Below are 22831 nucleotides of genomic sequence, written 5' to 3'. Positions count from 1 at the left end.
CAGACAGTTGTAATGCTTAGATGTTTGTGAATTGGAAAGCTTTAATTTTTTATTTTATATACCTATTTCATTAAATATTTCTTTTCTTAGTCTACTGTATATGGCCATTGATGATGAAATGTCTTTGCTCTTTGACTATCGAATACCCATAACCATTAATCTCATTAATCTTTCTATCTATTATTTCGAACACTCATTGATCCATCCATTATTTCAGAAAGCAACAATTTGAATTTTTGAATTTTATTTAGCAAAAGGCTAGGAAAACAACAGATAGGTAATTTGGGAATGTTGGAATTTTCCAGTTTTTAAATTTATTTTCCTTCCCTTACATACTAGGGAGTCCCTAAAAGTAGAGTTTTAGAAAACTAGTTTCGGGTTTTCCAGTAGGGCCCTGGTATCGTGCAGTTCCGCACGGTGTTTACCGTAGCTATTGTATAAAAGATTAATAACTGGTCTTTCTTCTTCTACAAATAAATATTCTGCAAAAACCATAAAAGTAGTTGTGGGAGGTGAAAGAAATAACATTATTTTATTACTTTAACAAATCAGTATATTGTCATAAGAGATTACAATTATATCCCTAATAGTACATGTTTCGTCCTGATGTATGTCGTCACTTTGAGATCATAAGTGCCCAAATAATTTTGATGCTGTTCATGGTGTGAAAATTCATCCTGTTCACATACAGATCAGTAGTGATTGATTTCAACATTAGTTGACAGCACTGAAATATGTGTGTGTTTGGAGCGATATGGTTGCTGAGAAGTTGATGTTGTGTAAGCAGATATTCAATGCAAAGTTAACTTATCTCAAGACTGTTCATAGTTTTATAAATATTGGCTCTCTAAGCCATTGCTTCTGCAAGCTGTCTAAAGTAACAAAAGGCATTCAAGAGTTGACTTAATTTGGGAATGTTGGAATTTTCCGGTTTTTAAATTTATTTTCCTTCCCTTACATACTAGGGAGTCCCTAAAAATAGAGTTTCAGAAAACTAGTTTCAGGTTTTCCAGTAGGGCCCTGGTATTGTGCAGTTCCGCACGGTGTTTACCGTAGCTATTGTATAAAAGATTAATAACTGGTCTTTGCATGAAATAGATATCATATTCAGAGCCCATATTGACCAATCAATTCATATATTAAGTAATACTTTTCAAGGAGTCCACTTCTTCAGTACAAATAAATATTCTGCAAAAACCATAAAAGTAGTTAGTGGGAGGTGAAAGAAATAACATTATTTTATTACTGTAACAAATCAGTATATTGTCATAAGAGATTACAATTATATCCCTAATAGTACATGTTTTGTCCTGATGTATGTCATCTTCAGCTATATGGAGAATAAATACAATTTCCAAAAATAATTAAAGGTGTAACTTACATTAAAAAAGTAAATAAAAACATGAGTGTACACCCTCTACACTATATACAGAAAACATTGTACATTGAAAGTCCAACTGATAACTGGTAGGTTATTCAGTCTGCCAAAACAAATTTTGAATAAAATTTTGGCTAATCATCCATAAAGATATTTAGAGCATGTGTATTAATTTTAGGCCACATATTGGTATTTTTATGGGCACATTTTGCATGTGTATTTCGTCGCTTTGAGATCATAAGTGCCCAAATAATTTTGATGCTGTTCATGGTGTGAAAATTCATTCTGTTCACATACAGAAGCGACACCTGGTAAACATCATGTTTAGTCTGCAAACTGCTGCACCTCCTGCTATCCAGAAATGTTTCAGAAAGTGGATATTTCTTGCATGTTGTCCCAAACACAACAGGGGGTTGAGAAGATTTAAAGCCAGTAAGTGTTCATTACTCAAAACTGTAGAGAGTTTCAACACTGATCATTCCTTGTCCTCCTGGATGCCCGTCTTATGTGATCCTAATGGACTAATAAATGAAGAGGAAGCAGTGAAAATGCTGATAATATTAATGTGAACAACAGCGGAATATTTTGTACCGGGAAAGATAATAATGCATCTTATAAACTCTAGACCAGTTAGGTTTTTATGTTCCTAATAAGTCAATTTTTACTGTTCTAAATATTAGAAGTTAATAACATTTACTCAGTATCATACTCTAAATGCATCAAAAATATTTACAAACTCTGGTCATTTTCATATCATTTGTAAATAAGAAGCAGCCATCACAGAAGCTAGTTCTCAGTACTCTTCTCACTCTGACAAACATTGCAGTTTTACCCGATTGGCATGATGAATTCTACCCTGTTCTAATTTTAATACCAAATTTTAAAAAAAAATAGTAGGATGTGACCATTATCAAAGAATATTTTAATATGAGTATTTGTAATAATCAAAAAATTAATTTAAAACTATATTGTATTTTATATAAGTTTAAATTGCACATAATACTCGCATACATATCAAACTCATAACTCGTTAGAAGAACTTTTTATTTAAGCATGTTAATTTTTCTGTTGGGTTTGGACAGTCTTTGTGACGGATGGAGAAATACCTTATTCCTGAATTTCATTTGTTAATACAATCTGTTGATCAACATTCTAAATTGTATTGTTTTGCCTCATTTCAGGATGTGATACCTATTCTCCTTTCATTTGTAAATAAGGAGCAGCCATCAGAGAAACTAGTTCTCAGTGCTCTTCTCACTTTGACAAACATTGCAGTTTTACCCGATTGGCATGATGAATTCTACCCTGTTCTACATAATCTCTACAACCTCATCGATACTGGTACCCCACAGATGAAGTTACAAGCACTCAAACTCCTTGTGAATCTGTCGTGCAATGAGGATATGGTACCAAGTTTACTAGCTGCACAGGTAATACTGATTTATGTGGCATTTCACATACCATATTTCACTGCATAATTGTTGCACTTGTAATACCAAATTTTTTTTAAATAGGAGGATGTGACCATTACACAAAGAATATTTTAATATGAATATTTGTATTAATCGAAAAATGAATTTAAAACTACATTGTATTTTATACAAGTTTAAAGTGCATGTAATACTCGCATACATAGATCAAAATAATTAAAATAGTCCAAATTAAAATTCATAATTTACTCACAACAGCTTGACGAAGTTTCTGCAATCTCAAAATATGGCTTTTAGTGCCAGGAGTGTCAGAGGACATATTCAGCTTGCCAGGTGCAGTTTTTTTATTTGACTCCCGTAGGTCACCTGCGCATCGTGATAAGAATGAAATGATGATGAAGACGACTCATACACCCAGCCCCCGTGTCAGCAAAATTAACCAACGATGGTTAAAATTCCCGACCCTGCCGGGAATTGATCCCAGGACCCCTGTGACCAAACGCCAGCACGCTAACCATTTAGCTATGGAGCCGGACCATCTCAAAATAAAAATGACCTTATTAAGATAATAGGCACTAATCCGAGCATTAAAGTTAAAATATTACACTAGCAAAAAATGATTGCATTGTTGTGAAATGTGGACTTCCCAGTAAACAGTTTACTTCTGCCAACCATTCCGATTTACCCGGAAACTTTCCGGTTTTTAACTCTTCTTCCGATTTTCCAATTTATTTTTACTTCCTCCTATTTTTGAACAATATAACCTCTAGTACAGCCAATACTCTTCCCCTAGGATAAAGGATAAATTCTTATGTTTTTGTGTAATTTACGAAACCTCTTTTTCAAGCGTATTTATTTGATGCTTTATTTCGTGAGTGTTTCATCCGTCACCTTCGTGTATCGTGTTTCTCGCTCACTAGAGCAGCGTGTGCTTTATATAGCTGGAGATTCGGGGCGGCAATCATCCTGCAAGCAAGAGGGCTAGCGCGCGCTGTTAACATCGTTTTTGTACGTAGTTTCGTTGGAGTTGTAGGCCACGTGTTTTTTCTTGCATTTCTATGCTTTCCCTCTCTGTCAAAGTCATATGTTAATAATGTATGAGACATATTGAATTGTTTTGTGTGTGGTAGTTTCACATATTTAAGTGCATAATTTTAATGAGTTGAGTGCTTTTAAGGGGGTTGTGTCGGTGACAGTTTCTGGTAATTTATTTTCTCATTATGGCCCAAAAATATAACAGACGTTATCTCCAAGTTTCAGAGACCTATAAACTCCGTTCATTTTACCGTCTGATAAAGGATACTACCAATATTTTTTCGCGTAATTAACGCGCTTGCATAATTTACGCATCCCAATATTTTTGGGTCCAAAGTGGAGAAAAAGAAATGTTCACATATTTGATGCACCCACAACTTCGAACATCCAACACGCAGTTCCGGACGTGTTTCGAAATAAAGATGTCAGCTACTCAAGTAGCAGGCTTCCTGTTGCAAAAGCGGGCATTCCAAATAAAGGGCAACGTGCTGTTATTAGCCGGCAGGAAATCCTTCTGCACTAGTTTTAAGTGTGTTTCGGGTATGGGACATTGTGTGATCTCAAAATTGTTTGTCAGTCCACAGTATTCGAGTAATACTGCATTGTACAAACTCGCAATGATCAGTTACGCCGAAACATACGGGAATAGTGCAGCGGGAAGCAAGTATTCAGTGCCCAAATGAAACGTGCGCTATCGCGGTAACAGAAGTGCACTTCAAGCGGCCAACAAGTCTCGCAAAGCATTTCGTGGACCAAAAAGCGGCAAGTTTCTGCAAGTAGAGGATGATCTGCTTAACTATATGCTTTTGTTACTTATGCCATTTCTCACGAAATGCTGTATGTTAAATAATGAGAAATAGCCGCTGCACATGGAATCAATGTCTCGGATTTTAAGGTTAGCCGAGGCTTGATTAATTTTATGAAGAGAAATGGAGTTTCTCTTCGACGAAGAACAACATTATGCCAAAAAATGATGAATTATTTCAACCATTTTCATCGCTTTGTGATTGAGAAGCGTAAAGTGAAGAAATATTTAATCCGCCTTATAGGAACTGCAGGTCAGACGCCAATCAGTTTCCATGCCACAAAGTCGAACAATCGATAAGAAAGGAACACATTGTTATCGTACGCATTACTGGAAGAAAATAAACGATGTACTGCAATGCTTGCTGTAACAGCTGATGGCAGAAAGCTTGCACACATTGTACTAAAACGAAAAACAATGCCTGAAGCAAAATTTCCACGAGTGATCCACATTCCTGTTCAAGAAAAAGGGTGGATGGACATGTCACTCGTACAGATTTGATACGATGCCCGGCCCTTCCCGTGTTGGACAGTTTTATTTTTTTTTCTGGTATGTCATTGTTTTGACATTACATGAATTGTACTTTTATTAGTTAGTTCCTGTTTATTTCACTTCAGGTCGTATTGTCAGCTCGTATGGGAAGAATATTTTCCAGTGTCGGTACTTCAAACCCACATGTCTAACTTACCTGATGTACCGTATTTGACTTTTCAGAAAAAATCTCACGCCGGAATTTTACGCCAAATGACGATAACCGCAAATGAGTTGAACCAGTTGTGTTTATATTATATTTGATGTATCTTTTAAATGTAAATGAATTGTAAATAATGTATAAATATCTCAGTTCTTTTAATAATTTACGCATCCGAAGTTTTTGCTGTATTTTTTGTCAAAAATGTGCGTTAATTACGCGAGAAAATACGGTATTATGCATTTTGTTGCATGTATCAGTATGACATAAATATTATTTGTATGCAAGTGTCATAAATGAGAATGAATAGATACATTATCTTGTAACCATTTTTATGTTTTCTTAGTTTAAGATTTTTAATTTAATGGTCGATTCGCATTGTAACTGTAGATATGTATGCCTTTTATCCTGACCTTTTCTCACCTAGACAGTGATGGAATGTGATGAAATCCAAGAATTAAAAAATCTTCCTGTTTTTGGTTTCTAAAAGTTGGCAGGTATGCTTAAAATCTTCTACGTCGCTGTCACTGGTTTTGGTATCTGATGCGCCGTCCTTGCCACTGCTCATACCAGTATCAGATTCTTCATCTCTCTGCCACATTGCGTCGTCTTCAGATCCGTCCAGTGCTTTCGAAATCCAAGTCCTTTTGATGCTCTTGGAGGCTAGTTCAGGTGGTATAAGGTCCCTACTCTTTATTACCCACGAGCATAACAAGTCGAAGTATGGACGCCTAATATTTCTAGCAGGCGTCTATTGCTAATCATCTCTCAACATCCACTTGTAAAATCGACGTAAGTGGTCTTTAAATGGTTTGTTAATACATTTGTCCAGTAGCTGTAAAGTAAATGTTAGGCCACTGGGAATGACGACCTTGTTGTGTCTTATTTTCATTGAATAGTTGCTACACTTCATTCACGAAGTGATCTCGGAAACTATTTAAAATAAGCAGAGCTGGCTGTTTCAGTAGTGCACCAGGTCTTCTATCCCACACATTTTAACCTAGTTCAGCATTAGTTGTACGTACATCCAACCCTTTGGTTGCACTCGTAAATGAATTCCACGGGGAAACTATTTGCTTAGGCATCGTTTCCCTCTTGAAAATTATGTAAGGCGGCAACTTTCTTCTGTCAGCTGTAATGGCATACATTGCCATGCTTCGTAATTTCTCACTACCGCAGGGTTTCATACATACACTCCGTGATCCTTTTAGAGCAATAGTGCTGTTGCAAGGCACATTGAAAGAGACTGGAACCTATCAGTATTACCAATTTGAGAAAGTAAATATGAAGTTTCCTGGCTCAAACGTAAGACATAGTGGTTTTCTCCTTCACACCGACAGATTGTGTTGTCACATGAACCTCTTAACCCATCCATGACTCGTCTTAAACTGAGTTATGGGTGTTTACGCTCTACCTCCCGTGCGTTCATTTGTAACATTTCATATGATATACTTCAGTCATTGTTACATATTTTATTGATGTACACAAACACTTCTTCAATTTTCGGACACTTCCCAGTTTCAGGTCCTCTAAACGCGCATCTGGAATAGTTTGTGTTCTTTAGCTTGTCTTTTAATTTCCACCAATCACGCAGTAACTTTTCACTTGCTGAAAATTTTCTTTCCACAGCTCTGTTTCTGTGCTGTTCAACAAAGACAATTACCTTTAGCTTGAAAGCTGCAGAATAGTTTCTATAATTACCCATAATCACAAATGTATGCTTCACATGTTAATGTGTCGCTATGTAAATTACTGTACATAAACTTCATTGTTAAGTCCATATTGACCTCCAATCAACTTAAATGGAGTGCAAATAAATTATTGAATAGGTTGAAACTATCTCAATTTAAGTTGATGTAAATTACTGTCGATAACTGTTCGGTATTATTGTATTTTAAAACAAAATATTTCTACAAACAAGCCAAAAACAAAAGAAAATTTAAATTCTCACACACACATCTACAGTAATTACATCACTCACAAACACACACATGCATCTGTACATTCCAGAGCAGTCAATACTTCTGCAAGAGTACCTAATAAACATGAAACCATAAAAAACCTACATTCCCCCAGGATATGGAGAGGCCCACTCGAGGTCAAATGCAAGGGTTGCAAGCAGAGGTGTACCTGCTTGTAAATTTCTCAGTACTAGAACGTTCAATTATATAATATAGCAGACCACAAAAGCATTTTAGGTAGTGTTCTGTCATCAGACAATACCATTAGAGATTAGTAATAGAATACAGAAAGCTTCCAAATTCTATCCCGCTGTACGTCAAGTACTTTGGGATGAAACATTTCTGTTAGTTTCCAAGATCAGCTTGTACAAAATATATCTAGTACCTACATTGACGTATGGCCTGGAAGCAGCAACACTTACTGGACCAACAAAGAGTCGTCTTCAGGCAACAGAAATGAAGTTCCTCCGTTCTTGTCTACAAAAAACAAAAATGGATAAAATAAGGAATGTTGATATCCAACAACAGCTTGGATTGGAAAGAAGCTTGCTGGAGACTCTAGAAGTGAAGAGATTGCAATGGTATGGTCACATGAAAAGAATGAACCCTCACAGTACTCCTCGAACATACTTTGACCACAATGTTCCTGTGAAGAGACCAAGACGAAGTCCTCGTAATGTTTGGAAAAAACAGATAATGAAGGACCTTGAAATTAGAGATGTGAACTGGTGTCACATATATGAGCAGCATCTGTGGATGGATAGAACAAACTGGAGGATGATGATGATGAGCAGACCACAAGAATGTGGCCTATGGCCACAAGCGGCTGGTTACATGACAATGTTATGAAAAAAGAATGCATTTATTTTGATGTTCACCATTGATAAGAACAAATATTAACTTTCATTTCATGAATTGGATTCTCAGCGACTCATTTTGTCTCCGTTTTCCTGCATGTTCTGATACCATCGTACCCCTGGTTGTAAGGCTTTGAAAGCCGTACTAGAAAACAAGTATGTGCGGTGCCAATATTTCCCAGCAACGTTGCCAACAAACGATAACTTACGGCCTTATGCATTTCAAATGAGAAACTAATAATATGTCACTGTTGAATAAACTGTACGTTGTCTCGCGACCATGTTGTCAAAGTACCGATAAGCCATGCGTCTTATATATGCCAGCATTTATTTATTTATTTATTTATTTTTTTTTTTATTTATTTATTTGTTTGTTTTTTACGACATCTTGCAAACGTGACTCTGTTGTTAAACAGCCCATAAGCTTTATATGCATTTAAATTGCGCATTCATATGCAATTTACATTGCAGTTCCATTTACCTTTCAAACAGCCTGATGAAAAAAATTGAACGTGCGAAGATTATGAATTCGAATTTTAAAATCCGATTTTTTAAAAATTGAAAATAAAGGATGCGATGATTATGCGGAGAAATACGGTACTCTTAATTTAATAGTAGAGCATTGTGTTTGCAACTTTTCCTATCAGTGCCATCGTTACTTTCTCACATAGTCCTTCAATAGGATAATACTTGGCCTGCAATTTAATGTCCACATGCAACGTGTGTTATTTACCTTTTTCCCTTTACGCCAGAACATGTGGTGATTATCACTCTACGTTCAGACAATATTACTAATTTCTTTGTACTAAATTGTGCAGGTTTATTGAACGCAAAATAAATTCAAACACAGCACGAGTCTTGCTGTTCTGGTGCAAAATATAAAATTACGAGATAAATTTTGTTGGCTTTCTTTTAAAAACCTGTATCTCCCAATGCTCTTTCTACCCATTATATTTCTTAAGACTGGTCACGCCTCTCGGCCATATATTTATATGCAGTCCATCAGAACAATGTTCATAATGTTCATTTTCCTATGCTAACTAGTAGAGGAAAATGAACCTCAAATACATGATACTGTAGGAGTGCATGAATCCACCATGCAAACAACATCCCTACAATATGATATGGTAAGGTCCATTTTCCTTTACACGTTAGCTTAGGAAAATGCACACAACAAAAATAATCCTGCTGGACTACATATAAATATGTGGCTGGGAGGCGTGACCTGTCTTAAGGAATATAGTATGTAGGAAAAGCATTGGTACATACGAGGTTTTGAAAGAAAGACATCGATATGTGTTCAATTATTTTATTTTATATAATGAAGTGTTGTCACAGAGTAATATCACTACTACCAGAGACATATAAGGTCCTTTCAAAGGGCACTGCTACATAGAGCAAAAAAAACAATTGGAACTGCAAATGGGTGAGTATCAAGCAGGTTTTATAAAGGGCAGATCATGTGTGGAACAGATCCTCAAACTAAAGTTGATCATTGCATACCAAAAACAGAAAAACAAGAAATTTGTGTTCACATTTGTGGACTTCAAAAAGGTATATGATTTGGTAGAAATTATCTGTATTCTGAAAGAAATGGGTCTAAATAGGAAGACAAGAGAACTCATTAACCAAACAGTGACTGGCACAACATCCAAGGTCAAGTTGAGAGGGATCCTATCGGAATCTTTTGTGATTCAAACAGGGATCAGATAGGGAGATGGACTATCTCCCCATCTATTCAGCTGTGTTCCTAACAATGTGATTAGGCAGTGGCACTGCATAATGCAAGGAATAGGTGGTATACAAATGCAATGCAATAACAAAGGAATTGGAATTGACTGTTTAGCCTTTGCGGATGACATGTTTGTTCTGTCAATAGAGGTGGCACAGAACCAAATCATCCAAGTCCAGGAAGAAGCAAGTAAGGCAGACCTACAGATCTCATTCGAAAAGATACAATACAGCCCTACTGTCAGCAGCCCTGAAGGTGGTTGTCCATGGTTTCCCATTTTCATACCAGGCAAATACTGGGTCTGTACCTTAAGGTCATGTCTGCTTCTGTCCCACTCCTATCCCTTTCCGGTCCTATCATCACCATAAGACCTATTTGTGTCGGTGCAATGTAAAATCAATTGTACAACAACAAAAAACACTATTGTAACTGCTTCCAGATGGATGACAGCTTAGTGAGAAAGGATTCAGAAAGTAGAGAAATTCAAATATCTGGGAGAGTAGATAGATAACCTGTCTGAAACAGAGGAACTGTTATCGAGAATTAACATGATGAACTTGGCATATAAACTAATTATGAACACTTACAGCAAGGAGATGATCTTGATCAATGCAAAACGCGGACACTATCAGACGGTGATCCATCCAGAGGCTTTATATGCAGCTGAATGTTTGAATGTGATAAAAACAGGATTGGTCAAGTAGTTGGAACTGGCGGAGAGAAAGATTCTGAAGAAGATAATGGGACCCCAAAGAACACAGGTCGGATCATACAGAAAGAAAGGAAACCAAGAATATTTACCTGAAGGTGGAAAAGATCTCAAATACCATCCAGAAAAGAAGAGCCACATTCTTCGGACATTTCTTAAGAATGAATCCGGGAAGACTGATGTATTCACAAAGACACACACACAAAATGCTGTCAGTTGTGTACACTATTTTATTTGCATTTACAATATCTCGCTAGATTTGGAAATGGCAGTATTTCAAATGCGAATTCTTGAGTAAACTCAACCGTGCTACGAGGCAACAAGAGAATCTCCCGAATTTATTCACTGACAACACGTACTGATCAGATCCGCTAATATTTCAAGAGTGATCAATGTTCAGCTTTGTCACCACCAAACAACACTGCCATCATGAAACAAAACACTACTACGAAGGATAAGGAGAGACAGCAACAGTTGCATGTCAACTACCAACCCAACAAAACCAATTCACATATTTGACTTCAAACACTCAGCTACCACGACTTCCACACAAGTCTCATTAAAACATCTCCACTCTACTCCCAAGACCACCTCTCAGTATACGTTACCTGGCCAGGCTTCTAGAAGAATAGGACAACATATTTTCTCGTTAATTCGAGAGTCTACCAATAGCCTAGTTACAATGTAAAGAATTTTCTATAACTATCTAGTGCCAGAGATATGTTATTCTGGATATTACCGTGTGTTGCACAATGTTGCATTGGATTATACATCATATATACAGGTAATAATAAATTATATACTATTAATTATGTGTTCTTACATTAATTAACTCATATTAATATACAGTAGAACCTCGATAATTCAAAATCCCGCCTAATTCGAAGGAGGTCTCGTTCCCGGAAACATGAGATACAGTTTTGCATGTTATTTAAATTGTTTAATTCGAAATACGGATAATTCGTAATTCGAAGTACAATGTCGGCCCCATTACCGAAATTTAGACTTTTAATTCGAAACTGCCTTTACATATTAAAACAGTAGTATGTTACAGAGGAATTTCAACTCAAAATTTATCCGCGTCATAATAGAACGCGTGTTCCGGAACGTGGAGTGGTACCGTAGCTTTCCGCATTTACACTCACTTCGGTGGATCTACAGTGCGCTTCACATGGTTACTAAGTTGAATGAAATCGGAATTCTTTTGTATTCAAACTTTTAAAGAACGCCGTAATATCACGCAATGGGCAGTGTGCGGGAAAACAGAATCCACGAACACTGGCGATGCCGACAGTTGACGAAAAAAAAAACATGGCTCATATAATAAATTCATAGGCACCGAACAATATTGTCATTGCCGATGAAACTGCATTGCTTTATTTTAATGCGAGCACAAAGGATCATATGGTTTTAAAGGAGAAAGTGCCAGCCGAGGAATCGTACAAGTGTGAGGATGGGGGTCATTGTAGTGCGTTGCAATGCACATGGAAGCGAGAAACTTTATCCCCTCGTCATAGGAAAGAGCAATAAGCCACAATGTTATGGGCGTCGGGCACTTTCCATGCCAGTACAAAGCATCTAAAAGTGCAAACAGTACAGAAATCCAAAACACAATGCATTTGCACAGGGGAACCAGCATACTTTATCCTCGTCTTTGAATTGTGTGATATTTTTCTTTCGTTGCGTGAGGTTATGTTTGTAAGTGATTTACCCAAGTGCATTATTTGAACATTGTAAATGCACCTTGTTGGATACATGTTGGAAATAGTTTTTTTCCCATGACATTTGAAATGTTTAAACCGTGAATCAAGGTGATTGCATGTATTAATGAGTCTTAGAATACTTTGTGACGCGGCAAGTGTTTACATTTCTGAAGTACAAGAGAAGTGCCATGGCGGGAAATCGTACAAGGATAGTCATAGGAAAGTTTGATTTTAAGAATATCGGGCACTTTCTTTGTAAATACAAGGCATCTAAAATGCGTACAGTATAGTAATTCAATTAATAAATTACTTGCACATGGGAGCCAGCAAAGGTTTCTCGTCTTTGAATCGTGCTTTCTTTCTTTCTTTCTTTCTTTCTTTCTTTCTTTCTTTCTTTCTTTCTTTCTTTCTTTCTTTCGTTGCATGAGGTTATGTTTGCCAGTGAGATATCCAAGTGTATTATTTGAATACTGTAAATGCACCTTCTTGGATACATTTTGGAAAAAGTTCTTTTTTCATGGCATTTGAAAGGTATAAACTGTGAATCAAGGTTAACTGCATGCATTAACGGGCCTTAGAATATTTTGTAACGCAGAGAGGGTTGGTACTTCTGAATTGCGAATTGGCGGTTAATCCGAAATCACGTAATTCGAAGTCCGATTTTTGAGTCCCAACGACTTCGAATTAACGAGTTTTTTTACTGTATATATATACAGGGTATTAGGGGTATACGTGCAGATATTAAGCTAGTCGGCAAAGAAAAATACATCTCACAATATATGCTAGGTACTTTTTACCTTGTCCTATTAGTTTGCCCATAACTGAGCCAAATATTTCAGGACCTAATGTGTTTTGAACGGCCGTAGCAGGATATGCCGGTTACATCATTCTGTCCACGCGTAGTGGAAGTACAGTAGCAGAGTATTGGGCTTGTTGAACCTGTTTCTTATCGCAGGCCAACACATGTTGTTATGCACTTCCCCTAAAGGCTTGGCAAGTAGGAGAGGATGACTCACGTGCCAGGCCACTTGCTGTCCTCGAAAACTGGTCTACGGTACTCTGTGTGAAATGTACACAGAATCCTTACAATGACCTCGAAGATACGTACCAGCAAATACCTGCAAATCAAGTATTGTGTAGTTGTGTGTGATTTATAAGACGTCAATGGCATTACTCAGTGATCCAAGCTGACAAAATGAAAGGAAATAGTTAATAAGAAAATGAAAAATGAGCGCAACATTTCTGTGCTGTTATTGCGATAGTCTACGATGAATTTCTGACAATAGACAATGCGAGTTGTCTTTGCTTATTCATAAACTTTTCAGGTCAATGAAACGACGGTGGACACTGAACGAAAAGGCTGTAAGTATTCAGTCATATTGTTATTAATGAGACAGATTTCAAAAACCGTAGTTGCAACCATGCGTGAACATTGCTCGAAGGAAAAATAGCTACTGTGGATTTTTTTTTGCTAGTTGCTTTACGTCGCACCGACACAGATAGGTCTTATGGCTGCGATGGGACAGGAAAGGGCTAGGAGTTGGAAGGAAGGGGCCATGGCCTTAATTAAGGTACAGCACCAGCATTTGCCTGGTGTGAAAATGGGAAACCAAGGAAAACCATCTTCAGGGCCGCCGACAGTGGAGTTTGAACCTGCTATGTCCAGAATACTGAATACTGGCCGCACTTAAGTGACTGCAGCTATCAAGCTCGGTCCACCGTGGAATTGCCATCGGGCATTTCTAATAGAAGTCTTATTCTTCTTTTTCCCAATCTGTTTACCCTCCAGGGTTGGTTTTCCCTCGGACTCAGCGAGGGATCCCACCTCTACCGCCTCAAGGGCAGTGTCGTGGAGCGCGAGACATTGGATGGGGGATACAACTGGGGAGAATGACCAGTAACTCACCCAGGCGGCCTAACCTTCAATGCTGAACAGGGGTCTTGCGGGGGAATGTGGAGATTGGAAGAGATAGACAAGGAAGAGGGAAGGAAGCGGCCGTGGCCTTAAGTAAGTACCATCCTGGCATGTGCCTGGAGAAGTGGGAAACTACGGGAAACCACTTTCAGGATGGCTGAGGTGGGAATCAAAACACCTCTACTCATTTGACCTCCCGAGGCTTAGTGGACCCCGTTCCAGCCCTCGTACCACTTTTCAAATTTCGTGGCGGAGCTGGGAATTGAACACGGGGCTCCGGGGGTTGGCAGCTAATCACACTAACCACTATACCACAGAGGTTGACAGAAGGCTAATTACTGGACAGTAAGTGCCGATAGGTAATGTAACGGACCCGTTTAAATAAAACTTCCGTAATAATAATGTTACTACTACTAATATCTTTACGTTCCACTAACTAATTTTCACAGTTTTCGGAGACGCTGAAGTGCCAGAATTTTGTACCGCAGTACTTTTTTAAATGCAAGTAAATCTACAGACACGAGACGGGCGTATTTCAGCACCTTCAAATACCACCGAAACTGAGCCGCCATCGAACCAGCCAAGGTGGGATCAGAAGACTAGCGCTCTATCGTCCGAGCTACTCAGACCGGCATTGGAGCTTAAACTAAGTTGATCGTGCGGTTAGCGGCATGCAGCTGTGAGCTTGTATTCTGGTGATAGTGGGTTCGAACTCCACTGTCGGCAGTCGGGAAGATGGTTTTCCGTGGTTTCCCATCTTCACATCAGAGAAATGCTGGGACTGTATCTTTATTAGACTTCGAACGCTTCCTTCCCACTTGTATCCCTTTTCTCTCCCATCATCGCCGCAAGACCTATTTGTGTCGGTGCGACGTAAAACAGTTTGGAAGTACATGTTTCGGTAATTTCGGAGACATGTCTGCAATTATAATATTAATAATAATTCGGACCTGTTAAAAGTTCACTATTTTCTTGAGTGTTTTCTGACAGATTACAAGCTACGAAGTTTGAGTGGGGCGATTAACTTTTATTTTCATAATAGTTAATAATAATAGACTAACACAATTTTTATAATAATATTGTTAGTGGCTTTTCGACGGATGCAAGCTGACAGCCGCGCACTCCTAATCGCACGGCCAACTCGCCCAATATTAGTAATAATAATAATAAATCTTTACGACCAAGCTCGATAGCTGCAGTCGCTTAAGTGCGGCCAGTATCCAGTAATCGGGAGATAGTAGGTTAGAACCCCACTGTCGGTGGCCCTGAAAATTGTTTTCCATGGTTTCCCATTTTCACACCAACCAAATGCTGGGGCTGTACCTTAATTAAGGCCACGGCCGCCTCCTTCCCACTCCTAGCCCTTCACTGTCCCATCGTTGGCATAAAACCTATCTGTGTCGGTGCGACGTAAAGCAGCTAGCAAAAAAAAAAATCTTTACGTGCCAGTGGAGACGCGCGGTGTCGGAATTTTGCCCACAGGTATTCTTTAACATGCCTGTAATTCTACCGATCAGAAGCGGTCGTATTTGAGCACCTTCAAATACCAGCGGACTGAGCCAGGATCGAGCCTGCTAAGTTCATGAAACCAGTGCCTGAACCGTCTGAGCCATTCAGGCTGGCAACTTTTATTTTGATACGTTTAATAGGCACTGCAAAATCACCAGTAAGCTAGAAGGCTTTCATTTACATTTAAACATGTTCTCTTCGGTTGGAAGCACGAAAGGAAGGTACGTTTAATTAATTTATTTTTATAACATGTCCCTTACTGGTATGAAGTAAAACGTTTGATGTGTTTTGACATTTCAATTCCGATACTGCTCACTTGGAAATCCTATCCCATGCATTCTTTCGTTGACGTAATAAACTTTATTTACGTACACGTCAACATGGGATGTTTCTGCATACGGCGAGTTGGACTCCCAAAAGACCATGATATTGAAATCGCACTGTGGGAGGAAATTCCACGTAAGCAGTTCGACAAAAGCACTAGACCTGTCACGTGCCGGTTCAATTCTCTGCTGTTCCTAGCGAGGGGGATGTGGCTGGACGGGTTCCCCACCCCTACACGAAACCGGTCGGTCTGACCTTGACCTGAATAACAGCTGTCAGAGATGCGAATTATCGTCCGTACTAGTACGCGAGTTACTTCGTAGTAGTAGTAGCATCAGTAGTTGTATTTGAATAATGCCAGTGTATGAATACCACGAATACCATGATATGCTGCTAGTGTATCGAGTGTCGAGTGGCGGAACAGAACACGGGTCGCCCTTCATGAATCTATCGGGAAAGGCTTCGAGCAGTTAATATTTTGTTTGTTATTCACTATGAGTTAAAACAGAGGACACATTGCATTATTAAGGGCCGATGACATTAGGACAGCAATCATCATCATCATCGTCGTCGTCATCATCATCATTTCATCCTCATCACGACGCATAGGTCACCTACGGGAGTCAAATCAAAAGACCTGCATCTAGCGAGCCGAACTTGTCTTCGGACACTCCCGGCACTAAAAGCCATAAGACATTTTATTTCAGTGTGGCCAGTATCCATTATTCGGCAGATAGTTGGTTCGAACCCCACTCTCGGCAGCCCAGAAGATGGTTTTCCGTGGTTTACCATTTTCACACCAGGCAAATGCTGGGGCTGTACCTTAATTAAGGCCACGGCCGCTTCCTTCTCTGTCCTAGACCTTTCCAATCCCATCGTAGCCATAAGGCCTATCTGTGTAGGTGCGACGTTAAGCCAATAGCTGCTGCGATTTGTTATTAGCACCATCATGGTAAAATGTAATATAGTTGTGGCGGAATCTTCTTAGATACGTTCGACATCTGTGGATTGTGTATAATTTGATAACTCATCTGTATTCATGAAAGCGACCGTCGGCCTGGCGTTCAGGGTAACAGCTACATGTCTCTAACGTGTAACCTTGTTTATGTTTCTTAGATTTATTGATGTGTATGTTTGATGTTTATACACAATACGAGATTACAGCTGACTCATCCCCACGAGCTTGACCTTTTTCTCGTCTTACGCATAGTAATCTGTAGGTAACTACTGCGACCGATGCTAACTCACGTGACATACATTTCATCTCGTTTCCTCTTAAACCACGCGTATTTTACTATTTTCTTCCACGTATTTCAGCTTTTAATGACCTGATAATAATAATAATAATAATAATAATAATAATAATAATAATAATAATAATAATAATAAAAATAATAATAATGTTAAGTGCTTTACGTCCCACTAACTACTCTACGGTTTTCTGAGACGCTGAGGTGCCCGAATTTGGTCCCGCACGAGTTCTTTTTATGTACCAGCAAATCTGCCAACACGAGGCTGACGTACAGTATTTGAGCACCTTCAAATACCACCGGACTGGGCCAATTCTGATGCTACTCATTTGGGCATCCCATGACTGCTTTCGTTGGCGTAATGAACTACCATCTTTCTTCTACCTTTACGCTACGCAACGTACCATGTTTCACGTCCGGGCGCGCCTATCCCAACCAATAATTATATCACACACTCGTACACGTCCCGCACCGATACAGGTTTTCAGGTCATTTCCATACTCACTAGACCACGGGGCTGATGACCACAGATATCCCAATCCCCTAAAGGACATAACAGCAAATGAACCAGTATTAATGCTGAGAATTCGGTACATCTCCAGGGTCTGAAACCGATGACCAGGGTTGTCTGAAGCCCCTAAGGAGGAAACTAAATACTGACAATGAAACCAGTCTGGCGAGAATGTAACGTAATATGGCATACACAACTGTAGTAGCCACCTTCAGCTGTTATCGTAGTTCAGTTGCTCTTAAACATAAAAGCAGTTTGACAAGTATGTTATGTAACACCTCATGTATTGCATAGGTAGCGTTCAGCTGTTACGGTAGTACATTTGCTCGTAAACATAAACAGAAACCAGTTTGGCATGGATGGCGCGTGACTCGCCTGTTCTCTAAGGGAAGCTATTCATTCACAAGAACAAGGCACACTACCTATTCTAAAAACATCGTATCTCTTTGCTCTCGAAAATGACTTCCGAGGATTACTAAAAGTTTGATATATAGTGGTCCGTCACATCGTTCTCTATTGCTAGAAGAAATATCTGCAGGTATACACCTAACACCCCGTATATATACAGCAGATGTTTCATGACATAACCTCACAAATAATACGCTCTTGATTTATACCAAATAAAGTCCGGACTTAACTACATAAATAATAATACTAATACTAAATGGATGTAAACAATTCATAGCCTTACCTCACAAGTAGTAATAATAATAATAATAATAATAATAATAATAATAATAATAATAATAATAATATCTGCATTATTTACCCATGGCTTGAAGAATACTTTTTCCAAGTTATATTAGTCTATTACACTTGCGTCAGGACTGACCAATCAGATAATAAGGTTCTTTGAGACCAGGAAAGCTATGGTGCACTGGCAACAGGTGAAGAAAGACCTGGAAGAAATGGAAATACAAGGAACAGAAATCAGCAACAGGGATGCTTACAAGTCGAGGAGTTTTCAAACCAAGAGTTCTGAAGAAAATTTAGGTCCCGTACCCAAGCACCATGGGCTAAAGAGAGGAGGAGATTGCAGAATGAAAGGATGGAGGAGTATTGGACAAGGATTAAAGCCCAGAAACAGGTGAAGCTGAAGTCAAATTAACGTGGTCCATATTCAGCCAAGAAGTGGTGTTGTCAATTTAACACCTTAAGTGCCACGTATGCAGTAAAAAAAATTTCCATCCAGGCCATTCTTTCTTTTTTTACTATAGAGTATAAAATGGTGCACCTTATGACAGAAATGTACCTTTTAGTCACCTTGGGCCAAAATTGTAGTCATAACATTGTGTTGAAATTGTGGTGACACATTGGTCTCACGCGGCCACTGACACTACCTTCCAGCTGTATAGGCCGCGTGAGACCAATGTGTCACCACGTATCCTAGCACAGTTCTCACCTTCCTGACACACTGGTATACGTCTGTCTCATTAGCTCATGAATTACTAAAGAATAAAACTCTTATCTTTCGAACACAGAAATCTAATCGGAAGTATAAGACAACTGATGTTACTAAAAGGAAGTTAGCAAGAGGAAAGACAAGAGCCCGGGAAAGTAACACTGATGTGGTTGTTCAGAAATGGCATGATAAAAGAGATGTCTTAATTTTGACAACTAAACACACTGGTGAGTTGGTCACTGTTCAGAGGAGGGATGATGAAGAGCAAAAACCACGGAGTGTTATAGAGTATAACAAATACAAACCGTACATTGATTTATCAGATCATAAAAAGAGCTATAGTACTCCCCTGAGACGGAGTAAAATGGTACAAAAAATAGCTATAGAGATATTGATCGGCACAAGTATAGTAAATGCCATCTATATTTCCAATCAACTTGGGAATGAGAGTATATCTGTTACCCAGTTCAAAGAGGACATTGTTGAACAGTTAACAGGTACCGGTATCAAAAATTTTCACATTCCCCCACAAGCACCAAAGAAACAGGTATTACCCCACCGACTGAAGGATGTAGGCCGGCAGGGAAGACAGAGATGCAGTAAATGTTATGAAGAGATCCATCAGAAATCAAGAAGGCCATATGCCATGTGGAAGACTCTACAGTCTAAGTTCAAATGACCAACCTGTGAAAATTTCTTCTGTTTGGACTGTTTCTTCAAAGTACGCAGATTTGTAGTGTGATTGTGATTGTAAAACACAGTTTGAATCATATTTCTTCAGAAAGTCTCATTTGTTATACTTTGAATTCATATGCAAAAAGTGTACCAATTTTGTGATGTGATTGCGAATGAGACAAAGTTACAAATATTTTTTCTAGAAAGTTCATGTATTTTTTTGTCCTATGTTTTCAATTTGTCTATAGGCCTAGACCCTGATATGAGATAATGAACAATGAGTACACTATACAGTACAATATTTTGTTATTTGTACACATCACACGATCAGAAAACAATAAATAATGTCATAATTTATTTATTGTGGGTGATATATTACAATGACGTACAGGCTACGTGGTGCCACATCGGACTCGCAAATGGATAGGCCAAGAATAGATTCATGACGTACTGGTCACCTATTTTCATTTAACATATGTTTACATGTCAAATGTGATTACAGTATGGCACCACGGAGCCTGAGACTTTGATAGTGCGCGTGAGTCCACAGCGGACTCACGCTGCCTGATTGGTATTAAGCTCTGTGAGTCGACGTTGGTCTCACGTGGCACTCATGGTGTTAAGATATAAATATAAAGAATAGGGCAAAAAAATGTTAGCAACATTTTCAAATCCATTGTTTGGCATTTCACTTATTGGATAAATTTCTGGAATGGGATTAGTAAAATACTTACATACATAGCAGGAATACAAGACTAATATTAATGGAACCCATTTTCATTTTTTTTCATTTTCACTTGGCTTTACTCTTTAAATTTAAGCTGTGAAAAACTATGTTGTATACATCACATGTATCTTCCCTTTTTCTGTGTTTATCTGGCTTTTTTTTTATTCTACTCGTCTTTCATCAAGACTGGTGACCTATCCAAATTACTCCCCAAAGTATGGTAATGCCTTTATTCCTGGTGAAGCAGGGAAACAGAGAGGAGCTTGTTGAGGGGCTGAGAGATGGGCATAATTAACTAGGGTTCATGAGGAAATTCTATGGAGATTCGTATTTTATGTTTGTCCTCGTCTCCTCTTTCTGTCACTCTCTCTTACCACACTGACCTGTCATTGTGTTTATTCTATTATTAGGTCCTGTTCATGTTCTTGTCTTTCTGTAATTGACGTGCCATTTTTTATGTAAGTTTGTACACATTTAAGTAGAATCTTCCATTGTTTGTTTCTTGTGTCTGCATTATTAACTTTTTGACTATCTAGGCATTTTTGTAAATAACTCAGTTGCCGGGCTGAGTGGCTCAAACCGTTTGAATCGCTGGTCTTCTGACTCCAACTTGGCAGGTTCGATCCTGGCTCAGTCCGGTGGTATATTATGTCCTATAGTGCCTTGGTTCCCGTCAGGCAAATGCCGAGATCGAACCATGTGCATTATAGTGATCAACACATCCACCAAAGTGGTGGTGCTCGGCACATAGCTTACCTTGCGATGCGTATCCACTTTCAGCAGTTCAGGAGTGCATGATTCAGGGGATCAGGGTATAAACAAGGGCCTAATTAGATAAATAAAGACGATACCAAAAAGTGCAAGGTAAAAATAGATCCTACAAAAAAAATAACAGAAAACTATGCTGCATTCAAAGTTTTACAAAAAGGAGTTTATTACAATCAAATCAATATTATTGAAATACAAATATAAGAGCTGTCCAGATATACATGGGATTTATAAAATATGGAGCCATCGATAGTCAGAGCAATTAAGCCGTCGAGAAAACATCTTCACGAATCCTCATGTCTGTAACAAGCTTCACACGATAGGGTAAGTAATGGAGTATATAAAACGGATATCTATACAAATACTGGTCTAACAGCATCATCCTACACCTGTTTATTCTATGCCACAGTCCTCAGAACTCTCCACCTAATACAAACAGACATTATACAGTGCTCTAACAGAGCATCGATCGCTGGACCAGCTGAGAGCAAGGCACCTAACATAAACCTACATAAAAATAACAGGCACTCAACTACATCGTCCTATGACCAAAACATAAAGGGCTAGGCGTATAAAATGATGGATACAAATGGAAATGTAATCACAACTAGTACCGTAATGAAAAAGGTCAATGTTTCCCTAACCACTTGACAGACAGCAGTCTGCAATTTACTGCCGCATTTCTGTGTCGTGACATCACACGCCCGCCTCCCTCACTCACTCTGAACACGTGACAGGAGTCAGCCATGCTTTATTTCTATCAATAGCTTACAGCTGACAACTGGGGAGCTCTGGCTTCACAGAGTAAAAAAATTATCATGGAATGTTAGTCGGGTATTACCTGATTGCACAAAAGCAGTATCTATAAGCAAGGAAACAGGAAGGATTGCAACAACTACGATGGTATTTTGCTGATCAGAATACCGGCTAAGGTATTCACTGGCATTTTGGAAGGAAGGCTGCAATCAATGGTTGAGAGAAAGGTAAAAACCTGTGTGGTTTCAGACCACAGGGTCAGATTTTCAGTAGGCACCAAGAATTTTAAAAATGCTATAAGAGTAATAAACATTTATGTTTATGTTTCATAGACCTAGAGAAGGCATATGTCTGAGTACTAAGGAAAAAGATGTTAGCCACACTGAAGGATTGTGGAATTAAAGGCAGATTATTGAGAGCAATCAAAGGCATTTTTGTTGACAGTTTGCTACAATGCAAATTGATGGCAGAATGAGTTCTTGGTTAAAGGAACTTACAGGGTTTAGACAGGGCTGTAATCTTTCACCTTCATTGTTCATAGTTTACATGGGCTATCTACTCAAAGTTATAAAGTGGCAGGGAGGGATTCAGTTAGGTGGAAATGTAGCAAGCAGTTTGGCATATGCTGACTAATTGGTCTTAATGGCAGATTGTGCTGACAACCTGCAACTTAATATCTTGGAACTGGAAAAT

General features: G+C 38.6%; 1 protein-coding gene across 4 annotated transcripts in view; it reads left to right on the top strand.

Moving 5' to 3' along the window:
* LOC136864388 (armadillo repeat-containing protein 10) overlaps positions 1-22831 on the top strand; it is a 194326-nt gene that overhangs the window by 122546 nt on the left and 48949 nt on the right. For all 4 annotated transcript variants that reach the window (XM_067141321.2, XM_067141322.2, XM_067141323.2 and 1 more), the window contains exon 6: positions 2560-2808. In XM_067141321.2, the coding sequence (XP_066997422.1) occupies positions 2560-2808 (249 nt within the window). The remainder of the gene's footprint in view (positions 1-2559; positions 2809-22831) is intronic.

Source organism: Anabrus simplex, chromosome 2 (assembly GCF_040414725.1).
Source record: "Anabrus simplex isolate iqAnaSimp1 chromosome 2, ASM4041472v1, whole genome shotgun sequence".
NCBI classification, from domain to species: Eukaryota; Metazoa; Arthropoda; class Insecta; order Orthoptera; family Tettigoniidae; genus Anabrus; species Anabrus simplex.
This window is presented reverse-complemented; position numbering and strand designations above follow the sequence as displayed.